The 13,234-nt window shown below is 39.8% G+C and overlaps 1 protein-coding gene across 1 annotated transcript in view; it reads left to right on the forward strand.

Annotated features, from left to right (window-relative positions):
* Positions 1-4,749: 4,749 nt before the first annotated feature.
* Positions 4,750-13,234, forward strand: part of slc35f3b (solute carrier family 35 member F3b) — a 46,800-nt gene continuing 38,315 nt past the window's right edge. The window contains exons 1-2 of the mRNA XM_051378170.1: positions 4,750-4,962; positions 5,866-6,080. Coding sequence (XP_051234130.1) covers positions 4,865-4,962; positions 5,866-6,080 — 313 coding nt within the window. The 5' untranslated portion in view covers positions 4,750-4,864. The remainder of the gene's footprint in view (positions 4,963-5,865; positions 6,081-13,234) is intronic.

Raw genomic sequence — 13,234 nt, forward strand, 5'->3', positions numbered from 1 at the left:
TTGTTGTAACTGTTGTTTCCCCTAGAGTTCAGACTTCTGATGATGATCATCTGATGCCATGACAGGTTGAAGCATCATCAGTCATGCTGAAACGTAGGAAGCAACTCTTGGGAATGCAACAGCACGGTACATGGTTTTCAGTCTTTTCCACTTTGTCATCCCACTAACACTGACATCCAGGTTAATCCAATCTCAGTAGGAGTGTGAAAATGCAAAGAAAATGTTGTGGCCAGTAATGATAAGCACATGGATGGGCAATATTGAGTAGTTCAATTGCAATGTCTAATCTAACACTACCTGAGTGTCTTCAAAATGGCCTGAGTTGGAGAGCTCTCGTCCTCACCAAGTCTTCACACCCCACAACTCAATGGAAATAATTGGTTATAAATATTCAAAAGAAGCAATCATTTGTTTCAAGTGGCGAATGTAAGACAACCTTCTGGAACTCGAGTTTTCCCTCGCCAACACTGGGTGTCCAATTACTCCAAATCCCTTTTGGCAAAAATTGGCAACTAAAATGCAAAGAAGACATTTATAGCAGGAGAGGCAGGCACGTTTTCTAAGACACAAAAAGCAGAAGGATTTCCATGAAAAGAACAGTGGACTTATTTCTAATCAAATAAAGGAATAATGTAAATATGTAACTGGAGAATATGTAAAGAGCTGTACAATGCATAAAAACATGTTATTTTAATAATAACAATATGGTTGTGAATAAGTAATGATTGAAAGTGGTGGGAGGAACCCCAGTTCAGTCACTGATTACTTTTATTTGACGGCTATTACAGATCACAGTTTATCATCTATGTGTTAATGAGAAACATTTTCCATAACACATACTGTGTGAACTATTGTGAAGCTGCTAGCTGAAAAGCACCTTTGAAGTGCCATTTTCCTGGTGTTTCAGAGGTGTCTTCTAATATTTATAGCAGCACAACAAAAAAGGGGCTATGCATGGATACTTCTACAACTTTGATCATATATTTTTTGTCTTGTTTTCATTTGTCAGCAAAACTAAAAAGGGATTATCTAAGAATGGAAATCAGGGCAGTCACGGCTGGCCGGCAAAAGCAGACCGAAGATGCCAATCTTTTCTTCCTTTTAGAGTCGTTCTCCTCAGCAGCTAACTGTTTCACGATGTTGACACATAATAGCATCAGCAGGTCCTCTCATCCACAGAGATTCTGGCCCCTCTCCAGCTGTGTGTCAACCTTACCAATAATGGCAGCAGAATAACAAATATACCCTAAAGAAATCACAGAGGCCTTTGAGACTACAGGGTGCAGATCTCATAAAGGTTATGTTTCCTCCTGGCTCAAATAACATTTCAAAAGATAACGTGTTCTTCAGCAACAGAGGAACAGATGTGTCTCTCTGGATTATAGCAATAGATTGCTCTTCAAGTTGGCATAAATGCAAAAGGCACTAATTAAACACTAAGTAATAAGAAATAAAATATTTACAATGCTTAAATTCACAGTGATGAATGTGATCTTTTTTACTGGCTCTGAGTTTCACTTCTCTTCCTGCATTGGCCAATCAGCAGTGGCCTGTCACACTGTTTCCAGGCTGTGAGATACATTAAATATTGATGGTGAGAAGCCAGAGGATTTGCATCATACTTTTTTCAATTGTATAAAACTGGACACAGGAGGATAAGAAAAATAAAAGAAATGATGGAGAAATTAGATCAAGGTTTCTAACATGCCAGCTTTTGTTTCTGACTAAGCACTGGAGTGAACATACATTTGTGAGAGCACAGAGAAGAGCTAAAGAGGAGGTTATCATGAAGGATAGTGAAATCTTGATCCCCGTCTTTCGCCATGACTACAGATACCACAAGTAACCTGGACAACAGGCTGATAATATTACCATCAAGGTATGTTAATTTTTCTCAAAGAAAGGGACCTGTTATAAATTTATATACATATATTTAATAACAAATTATATTCCTCCATATAATGAAATAAATTATGTGTTTTATTTTTGGTATCTTATGACTGATACAATAACATTGCTTTTGTAACACAGTATAAACACTGTCATTACCAATTAATACACCAACAACAACATCCATAACATATGCATGTTGTAAAACGTAGAAGCTTAGATTAAAGCAGACAATAGTTGAAATGATAGTTAATAAAAATAATAAATGTTGCAAAAACCCTACGCTTCAGACAAATACTTAATTCCTTCCATCTTTCTCTTGGCAGACATTCTGACTCGTCATAAAAGGGAAAGCAAAGGTGACACTAACAACATTTACGATGACTCTGTACCATTAAAGAGTTACTTCTGCCTCTGAGTCGGTGCACAATACCACAACACCCAATACCTGCCCTGACATATTACTGCTATTATTTACATGTTGTTTGACAGGTCAACATATCTGCTTTGAGAAAAGTCGACTAACCTTTTTCACAACAGCCCATTCTTACAGTAAAAGCACAAACATAAATAATGGCTACATTCTGTTAAGGCTCACTGGAATGAATGCACTGCAGCTGTTAACAATATTAGTTATACCTGTCCTTTTTCTGTTACTGAGTCAAAATGTTTGCTGTGAAAACGGCCCATCAGACCTGGTTTTATGGAAATGAATTGATCATCAGAAAACTTTAATAACTAGCCAACATGAAGCAAACTTTGGATCATTCTCTGTTTTATGTTTCTTGGCCTTGAGCTTTGGCTCCCACTCCATCTCTGATCCATATTTAGAAAGGAGCGCAGTGCCCTGTAGATTGGGGCACCAATTAAATAGCTATTAGAGGACTTCTGAAGTGGAAGATGATGTACTGGATAGCAGTGAATGACTTGAATATATCAGCCCTCCTTTTATATCAACTGTTCTGATATTTATGGGTTGCGTCTCACAGGAAAGGTGTCCACACTATTTTAGTTTTAGCTGAAGGTCGAACTGTGAGAATTGATTTGGCCTTGGCTGAGCTGTGAAGTTGAGAGGCGCATTATGCAAGATGAACCTGATCCTCTCTTCCCTAAGACTGTCGAAGGGAGGTGCTGACCCGCTTATTGATGACTAGACTCCACTTTTTTGCATGAGTAAGCACAGGTCTCCCCCCTGCCACTGTGTGGACGTGTGAGTTGTGACTGGTCATTGATCGATGCAAAACCTGTCTTCAAAAAAAAAACAGTCAGTGTACTTGTGCTGCTCTCCGCAGTCAGGAGCTCACAGTAATGCCGACGCAATGCAGCGAGTGGACCACAGACCTGGGACCTATGGGCAACACTACCCCTTTCATACAAGGTAGAGCTCCACTCATCCTCACTGCTTGTACTGCTTAGCTTTACCTAGGGACAGAAGACAACATTTCATCTAAACTTAGCTAAAATGAGCATGACATGTAGTCTTTGGCATCATCAGTGTTATAGGGAATTTTCTCATGCAACAAAATTCAACTTTTTGGATAAAAAACATGAGAGACTGTAAAAAATTCTAGTTCTTGAACTGTTATTGTCGCACATTTCACACACTTGAACACAAGAGACAAAGACAGTAACTTGATTTTAATTTCCATGTAGATATAATCACCATCAGTCAACATAATTATCCCATAGCGCTGATTGGACGTAATCAAATCCCTGTAATTGTCTTTGATTCTGGGGTATTGAAGAGAAACAACGATTTCTACTGTTTCATTTCTGCCTCTGTTCAACCAGACATTTGAAACAGGCCCTGCCATCATCTTGAAATGCTGGTGGTAGAGCAGACTATGAATAATAGACCAAAAGAGACCCAAGTGGCCGGTGAATTGTTGAAAAGTCAATGGCGATAGTGCCTGGAAAAAGTTTTCTGGTAACAGAGCTGGTATCTTTCACACCTGTGCTGAAAAACATCTAAAGCAGCCTGGACGTGTGTAGTCAGTTTCTGTGATACTCTGCATGACAAAAATCTTTCATTTCACACCCACACAGCACAGATACCTTAAATGAAAAGTTACAAAAACAATAGAATTATGAGGAAAACAACTTTTCTGTCTTGACCTTAGGTATTATGACTGATGCACTGACATAAAATGATTTCACAAGATTTAAACAGGGGTTTTGATGTTTGACAGATGCAAATATCTACAAGACAATTGTGCAATTCTATGTTCCTCTGCCTCTCATATCCATCACCCTTGTTTTGGCTGATAGTCTTGAATACCACCCAGGGCACCCGATACTGCTCACACTTCCAAGGTTATGTGTGGTTTACTTTTTCATCTTCAGCCAGGGAAACTTTCTGTGCCTGCCTGAATGTGGCAAATTGAGGGAAAAGATCTCACTCATAAAATGTGACTGCTGCTGAGTGTCGTGTGCTTAAAAGATTACTGATTGGACCTTTTGAGCCACAGAAAAATAACTTTCACACACTTTAGGTCAGCTGCAAAGGAGAGAGCTGAGTCAGTAGAAGCGCAGAGTGAGATTCAGGGGGCCTCCAGGGGTTCTTGTGGGGCCCGAGAAGGACAGTAAATACAGTTTTATCTTGTATTTCACCAAAGAAGAGAGTGCACTAGAATAAATATTGGAAGTCTTATGTGTAGCCGATATATTTGTATAGATCTAGATAAAAAAATGTACCCACTGGTGCTTCAGATGAAAAGGATTGCAGCTGGTGCGATTTATACTGATAATAATAATAATTCCGGTCAATCCGGTAGATGGCGCAGTTGCAGTGCCTCCAGGACCGAGCAGCATCCAGAGCGGAGCGCACCCTTTTTAATGTTGCAATAGCGTGCAGTGTAGTGGCCAGGCATATGTTTGTAGGGGTGAGAAGGAGCAGGATGATGGTACTTTCCTCCCCGTCAGCCTTGATGAGGATTTAGATTCCCAGTAGCTGCCCTGTTCAGTGGCCTTGAGGATGTACGGTGATGGAGAGGGCACCGTGTGGGACCGGGTCGGACGTCCCCACCGGGACTGTATGTGCTACCTTGGACCTCCTACTTCTTTGATGCCGATGTAAGACATTTAAACTTTTACAAATGCACTGTGATAGGAGGAGGCAAGGCTACACCTGTTGCGCACTTGATTTCACGGGTTGCATTGATAAAGTAAATCGACTTAATTAAGCAGAAGTGTTAAAAAATATTAGGTAAAGTGTTATTCTCTTTGAATTTAATTGATGGTTTACATTTAAACAAGGGTTTATTGCCTAATAGTAATTGTGAGTCAGATTACAATACTACAAACATTATACGGGTTATGATTTAGGATATGGCAGCACAGGGGGGAATTTCACACGTCGGTTTTCTCTGAGTGGGTCAGTAAATCATGTTTTTGCTTTCACATGTTGGCGGTTTCATAACAGCTTAGCGGCTGTCAAGTCACCAGAGCCTTATTTGTGCAATACTCAACGATATATATTTTTTGTTTTATCTCACCTGCTGGAGACAGTAATCTCCTCTGCATGATTAAAGGATATTTGATGGGTTCCTGTGTTCGGTTGTGCGCAGTTTCGTGCGCCACTGCCTTTATACATGAAGCGCCTGAGCTGTCACAAGTGTTCCTTCTCCGTCTCCACAAATCACTCATGATCGATTCATTAGTTTCACATTCCTATAAGCCTATAATAGGAGCTGCACAGTACATAGTATACAACAGTTGCAGGAGCAGTCACTTTCGCTTAGTGTCTTTCACACTGCTGCTGTGCGGACGCAGGGCCAGTGAAGGATGAGGATTTCTGTACTGTACAAGAGAGGCGCTGCAGGGGCCCTTAACGCAGGTCTGTGTGGAGCATACAGCACTGACTTTACTGGTTTAGCCCAGGAGAACTCTATACAAGGTTTACAGGCTTCCACTTTCTTTGACAAGCGGTCTCACTTTGTCTTATAACACTGCCAAACCCTTGTTCTCTCTTCCCAGCGGGATGCGCAAGTCGCCCGACGTGAGCCCCAGAAGGCTTTCGGACATCAGCCCTCAGCTCAGACAGCTCAAGTACCTGGTGGTGGACGAGGCCATCAAAGAGGACCTGAAGTCCTCCCGCTCAGTTGAGGACATCAACAGCGCGTCCATAGAGGAGCGAATATTAAGAATCACCGGCTATTATGGATACCAGCCTTGGAGTGCAAGCTACAATAGTGAGTCAGTTTTACACGCATGGAACTGCAGCTGGTTCATTGTTAGATTCTTTATGTGGGTGGATGGAGTTAGTGGACACATGTTTGATAACTGCATGCGAGGGTATAATGTGTATTTACCCATGGTCATTGGTGGCAGGAGATATTTTACATAAGTAAAAGTAGTAAAACCACAGTGTGGAGAGTCCTGCATTCAAAATTTTACATAAAATTACAAAAGTTAATATAAACTTTTATAATATAAAAAAATATACTTCAAGTACAAAAATAAAAGTAGGCTAACTGATGCAGAATGGTCCCTTTCAGAATAATTAAGCTGTTAAAAGCAGGCTCATACTGCCAGGTAGTTTTAATTCCCAAGGCATCAATAAAGATGTGTCTTTATCCGTAATACACACATCATTTATTTGTTGATTATATTTGTATTATGAATCTAAATCTGCAAAGTAAAGGTGTCAAATGTCAAGCATAAAGTAGCATAAAATGGAAATACTCAAGTAAAGTACAATTACCTCCAAATTGTACTTAAGTACATTACTTGAGGGAATGTTTCTATTAACTTAGCACCACTGCCTATGTGCAGTCATTTGAAGGTTTCTCACTGTTCCTGAGTTCACAGAATGATGGAAATCACCCTGTTGCATTGTTTAACTGATTCACATTTAAGGCAGAGTGATGCCCCTTCAATCCAAACACTCAACTTCCTTCTCTCCATCCTTTCATCCACACCCTTTACAGATTTGATTTTAAAGCAAAAAAACACCAGGCCTGTTGTTCCATGCACAGAACAGAATGTATAAGAAAATGATGTTACACATGGTGTTAGCCACCATGCTGCTGCTCATCTTCATCATTATTTTCACCACATTATCACCACATTATCATCACATTATCTTCATCACTCTGAGAATTAGTCGCTAAAGCATCAGTGTTGCGGTTGGTTGCAGCAGACAGTGAAGCTAATGTTTGGTTCAGTGGAGTTTGTTGAGCTTGGAGTCAGACAATGCTCAGAGCAGTTGATTCTTTGAAGAAAAAAGTTGTCCGCGCAGATTTTATTTTCCTCATTTCCTTTCTCTCCATCACTTCAGTTCATTTGCACAGAATTAAACGCCTGAGCTGTAACTGCTGCTCAGCCTGGCTGGATGGTGGATTACAGACTTGCTTCATCTTTTGTAGGAGCTCTATCTTGCTTTGGTGGTATCAGGACAAACCGCAGTCTTAGTAACTGTCAATCTTTTGTTCATTTGTTTGTTTTTGCTGGTCTGATGTGAATACATTCAGTGGCTCATGATCTTTAGCTGGTAGCTGGGGGAACATTTTGTAAATTTCATATGAGAGACTGCAATATTAAAGAGCTGCAAGGCTGCTTCAAAATTCATAGGCCTATACATAACATCTGAACACTGCAGACTTCACAAGACAGCTGCTGTTCACATCGGAATTTGTCCTCGCTTCTTTCTTTCTGGTGCTGCGACAAGGGATAGTGAAATAAGGTGGAATATTAAGAAGGGGATATGGCAACCGTGAATCAGGATTGAAATATGTTAATTTTTTTGTTACAAGAAGAGCGATGCCTATTTATTTAAATTTTATGAAAAATACACAATACACACTACGGTATATGCCCTTTGATAAATAGTAAGAGTTTTTATACACTGAACTACAATTAAAGCTGTTTTGCAGTGAAGCCAAGTTGGCCTTCAAGGGGCATATGGTTAGTTGTTGGTCATCAATACTGGTAAAATGGATCAACAAATAGTGTTGATATTTATTAATGTAAAGAGTAATACATTTGCCATCTCTGTTGCCATCTCTTGTGTTTAAAATTTGCTTAGTCTACCTAAACTCCTGTCTGAAATACTCTTTTTTTACGTGCAGGTAATTTATACACTTCCGTAAATGTACAATATGTAATTTCTGCCACAGCGGGATCTCTCACATCAAAACAACAACAAAGGACGGAGTGTGAATGATGAAGAGTGATGTTGTTGTTTTATTGGGAGCCGAATTACCTGCAGAGATCCCATCATCTCAAAAATAAAGGTGATTAAAAACAGTAAAAACACTGACTAAAGCAGTTTCACATTAAAAATCTGTGTTTCTCCAACGCTGTTCAGCAGACAAAGGAAGTCCAGAGGGCGTGCGAGCGAAAATTACTTAATTGTCTGGATTTGAACATTGTTAGACACATTTGGGATATTGTAAATGCACAACCCAACAAAGTATATGAAATAGATACACATTTTAATGTGCAAATGTTACATATTATAGCTTTAAGAACTGTGTTATAAACCGATTTAAGCAACTCATTACCTTTTATTTAACAGTTAATTATAGACAGCCTAATTATAATAGCTGTTGTGGAAGTAATGCTTGTTAGAGTGGTTGTGTTTTCATCAAAATGAGAGTGCTCAGACACTTCACTTTAAATGAAATAACTACAGTTTAATTCTAAAACACAATGTTCATGTTGAGAAAATAATGTTCCCCTGAAAAAACAGCCACACTTTGAGGTATAGAGCGTAGTCCATCTCCTAAAATACTATTGTGGACGGCAGTCATATTGCGAATTAAGTATTTCCTGATGAGTTGCACTGTTGCATCAGATGTTCTTTTGTGTGCATGGCCATCAGGGGAACATCTCTTTTCTCAATTAACTGATGTTGCGTTTTGCCTTTCAGGAAACGTTGTTCAGCTTGCGTCTGTTCACTCTTCCTTCTGGACCACCTACGGTAGTTGCAGCTGTGCTTCTTGGGGACAGAAGTCCCACTTGTCACACATTGCACACAATTGCATGCCATGCGTTGAACAGAATCAGCCCTTAGCTCCCTCCAGCACACACACGACCTGACTACTCAGGACCCACTGACAACTAGAAAGCAATGGCTAATGGCTAGAGAGTGGAGGGCTGATGCTGAAGGCAGCCAATTTCAGGTGAGGTAGGAGGCTGAGTACTTCTCAGTAGAGTGAAAAGAGATGCCGGTTTGTTTCATTTACCACCAACCTTTCAAAACTGACACACGTGCTTTTTCACACCGGAGTAAGCATCGTAAGAGGGAAAGTGGAGCTGGTAGTGAGCCATGACACGGGCTGAGGATGAAAGGTGGCTGTGTGACTCAGCTTTTCTGTGTGACTTAATGGATCATCTAACTATCCTGAATATGAGACTGCATGGATCACAAACATGCAGGATGCTGTAATAGCCCCCTGAGCACAACAGTCTGCATGTGAAACAGAGCCAGATACAACATAAAAACCTTGCTCATTTACTAAACCAGCATGTGAATCAGTTTCCTTTGAGTGATGTTCATGTAAACTCGAAGCAGTATTGAGTTTCGCTCTTGTAGTAGATATAAGCAAATTATACTGCAGGTTTGTCCCTTTTATCCCAGGATGCCACGGTATATGCTCAGCTGTTTGCATGTACCTGCAAGGTCTTCTGATTCTTGTCTCAGACTTCGCATCTCTCTTCCCTGGCTCCATCCACTGCAATAGATTGATATACACTAGATACAGCTAAAATGGCAGTAATCAATTCTCCTCTCAGTGAAGATCAACATTATACTCCACCTGAGAGAAAAACACTCTTACTGCACTGAAGATGGCCGCAGATTCTGTTTGATGTGTGTATCAAAGAAAAGGTCGCTGTTCACTGGAGAAAGGTTACTGTAGAGAATATGTTGAGCTTAAATTTTTATATATCATAAAAAACACATTTGTCTTTAAGATTTAGCATTCTTCTATTCTTCTTGTTCTGCATTGGAAATCAGAAACTTATGGCTAACTATTTTTTATTGACAACTTAGAGCCATGACCCTTGGACATCCACTGATCACATGTGGCATAAAGCAGCAACCCAATACAGTAAGTGCTGCTGAAATTCTGACACACTATCTCATGTCCATTGGGGTCTACTTCTGCTTAATTCGAAAGGAAATATTATAAGACCTACCCATATCATGATTAATAAAACATGAACTGAACATCCTTTTTGCATACTAATAAGATTCTTTATAGAAACTGAATTTCATTTCGCTGCTGCAGGTTAAGATACAAGGGAACTCTTTTCAGATGCGGGGAAATTGGAAAGTGAAAACCTCTTTTTAAATTGAGAGTGTCATCACTTTCCCCTTTGCCTGCAAAGTCATTGGGACACAAGACAGAAAATCCCTTTTAGCTGAAATGATATCACTTGAATCCAAATCTTGAGTTTAGTGTTTTGGGGAGTTTACTTGATGCTGTTTATTTTAGTTTATTTCCCCCTTTAGTTATTAGTTAGTATTTGTATTGCATTGTTGGTCTTTAGCATTCATAAATACTATATATACAGTATATGCCTGTCGTGTGCAGTGACCTGAAACATGAAAAATACTCATGTATAGGTGCATTAAAAGAGGAGACTTGCAGTAGCAAAATGACCAAATGGTAGCCATAGAATATAAGTGAACATCTGAAACTATTTATTTTTATTTATTATTTTTCTTGCAGGCTAACTTCCGACCTTGTAATATTTGAGAGCGAAGTACAGTATATGTTTATTGCAGGTCCTTTTGAAAATAACATTACCTTAAAAGGAAAGCTTGTTGCCAACTGCTGCCTTATATTACAGCATTATTTTAAAATGTATTCATTAAGTTAAAATAGGTTATTTTGCTCGGTAGGTGTTCCAGGCATTTCTAGAGTTAAGTCTGTGGTCAAGTTCAGGCTGAAAAGTTTGTTTTACTTAATATCCTCATAGAAAGAAACTGCATTCTCTAAGATAAGGCCTTCTTTTGCCTGTAAAATTGTCTCTTTAGGTTTGTAGGTTCCTCTAAGAAGTAAAAACATTTGTCAGACAAACAGACTTTGTTCTTTTCCTAATTTACTCACACTATCTATCTCAAATGTAACGTCCCCTCTGGTGCAAATTTAGGGCTTCATGAGGCATGAAATGAGGTTGGATTCTATTTTGAGCTCTGGGTTTGGACATGGTGGGCTGCAACAGTGGAGCAGGTTGTAGAGAGCCTATGTATCCATGTACACATCCACTGCTGGCAGTAACAGGACAGCTGGAAGGGATGGGCTGACTGTGACTGCCGATGAGAATGACTCCTTTCAACTCAGCTGGAAGTGAGGAGAAAGACAGGAATAGTTATAGAGATCACACTCTCGCTTGCCTGGCTCCTTACAGATAAATGCTTTGCATACAGGCTACAAACTCATTAAAAAGCGTTTTCCTAGAATCTCCATGTAACACCAGTATTCAACAATTCATCAGTGAGACATACCGGTTTTTCCATCAACAAAAAAGCCCTGATAGTCCAGAATGAAGTGCAGCCACAGGATGTTGCATCATGAGCGATGGGTACAGTTAGCACTTTTTTCTCACTTAGAAGAGCTGTTGTTCACTCTCTTTGATGAAGAATCCACAGCCCAGTTTGACAAGCTTGAGCATGTTTTCTGAGCATTGGGAAAGGCACCCTGGGAAAGTGACAAAGTAAATTACCAGCTTGAAAGTCAGTGTCCACAAAAGAAGTCCCTGACTAGGGGAACACATATAGCCTCTAGTTTTTAATTTGCCACAGAGAATTCATTCATAACTTAATTGATTCAGTGGATACAAAGAAATTAGCTTTATCCTTTTGTTCTGTGTATGATTTGGAATTATGACGGTGTGTATTAGACCGGAAGTGAAACCTCTCCAACCTTGATCAACTTCTTCAACATCTGTAGCACTTACTAGGCCAAGTGATTGCACGCACAGACCAGGCACAAGTCATGTAGGCTGATGTTCAGTCAAGGGGCAAGATCATCTGAGATCGTATGTAAACAGAGTCAAATTTGTACATGCTCACATGCACAGTCAGCCACAAAGAGACGCAGCAAAGAGAGATTATAGTATTTAGGTAAACAATTCATCACCCTGCAGAGTTTCTTTAAGCATACATTTTTAAAACACTGCTACATGTTTTAGTGATATGCATAACATACAACATACTCAGACAAAATCAGATACCCAGAGGACATGCTCATCATGATATATTTAATATTTTATGTAAATGGCTTATATGTGACAGTGGGACACATATTTATGAGTTTTAGGCACTTATCAAATCCATATGGTGCTCCTGCCAATATCTGATATGTTGTCTGAATGGCAGACATACAATCCTTTTCCACTTGCGGGTATTTATGTATCAATAACAGTGGAGTCTCAATAGGAGTGCTGAACAGCAAAATATCCTGCCTCAGCTCTCAGTCTCAGATGACCAGAGAGACTGGAAAGTCAGCAACAAATTCAGTGTGCGGGAACAAGCATTCGTGATGCTATCTTTTGGGCTTAAACAAAGTAGATGTAGATTTAGTGAAGAAGCCCACTAAGCATATTGGCCCAGTAGGAATTTATTGAGAAAACATTTTAGTTCAACCCATTCAAAGATGAATTAGAATTATTTACGCTTTGGAGACCATTGTCAAGCTTTATAAGGTTGGAGTTATGCCATGTCAGGAAAGTTAGAAGTGTATTGGCACCTAAATCATAGATATGTCTGACTCCAACCAGTCCTTAAATAATGTCCCCACTGGATTTAAAAAACAGCTTGAGCTGAACAATTCTAGTCCAAGTGGTGCGAGCAAGGCAAATGTATTTTAGGCTTCTTTTTTTACCATCTCCAGTACAGTAGAGGCAGCCCCTATTGCGTAACATCACATCTATAATTGAGGAGGATGCATGGATCATCACACACCTGCTCCCGAAGTCCCTCTTGTGCCCAGGGGGCTAGAGGAGCTGCAAATCAGCTATACCACTTTGAAGAAGAAAACCTCCAGTCTTGTCCCTGTCAGCTGCTCATCTTTGCTCACAGTGTCATCTAAAGAAATGGAGGGAGAGGGGCGGACGCAGAGGAGCAAAGGAGACCGCCTATGCAGTGGGCTTGAAACAGTATTGTGGAGAAGATTCAGTTTATTTAAGCACTTTGCTTAAATGGAAAACATAAATATTTTGAATGCATTAACTTGTAAAGCATCTGTATATAGCTTGTGTAATATTGGTTGCCTCGGCTTGATATTGTTAATGCTCGTGTTTCTCCGGATTAATCCTGAAGACAATAGAGTTAACTGAATTATAGCTGTGGTGCTCCGCTCACAGTGCTCACTCTTCCTTGTAATGGAAATCC

Source organism: Dicentrarchus labrax, unplaced genomic scaffold, assembly GCF_905237075.1.
Source record: "Dicentrarchus labrax unplaced genomic scaffold, dlabrax2021, whole genome shotgun sequence".
NCBI classification, from domain to species: Eukaryota; Metazoa; Chordata; class Actinopteri; family Moronidae; genus Dicentrarchus; species Dicentrarchus labrax.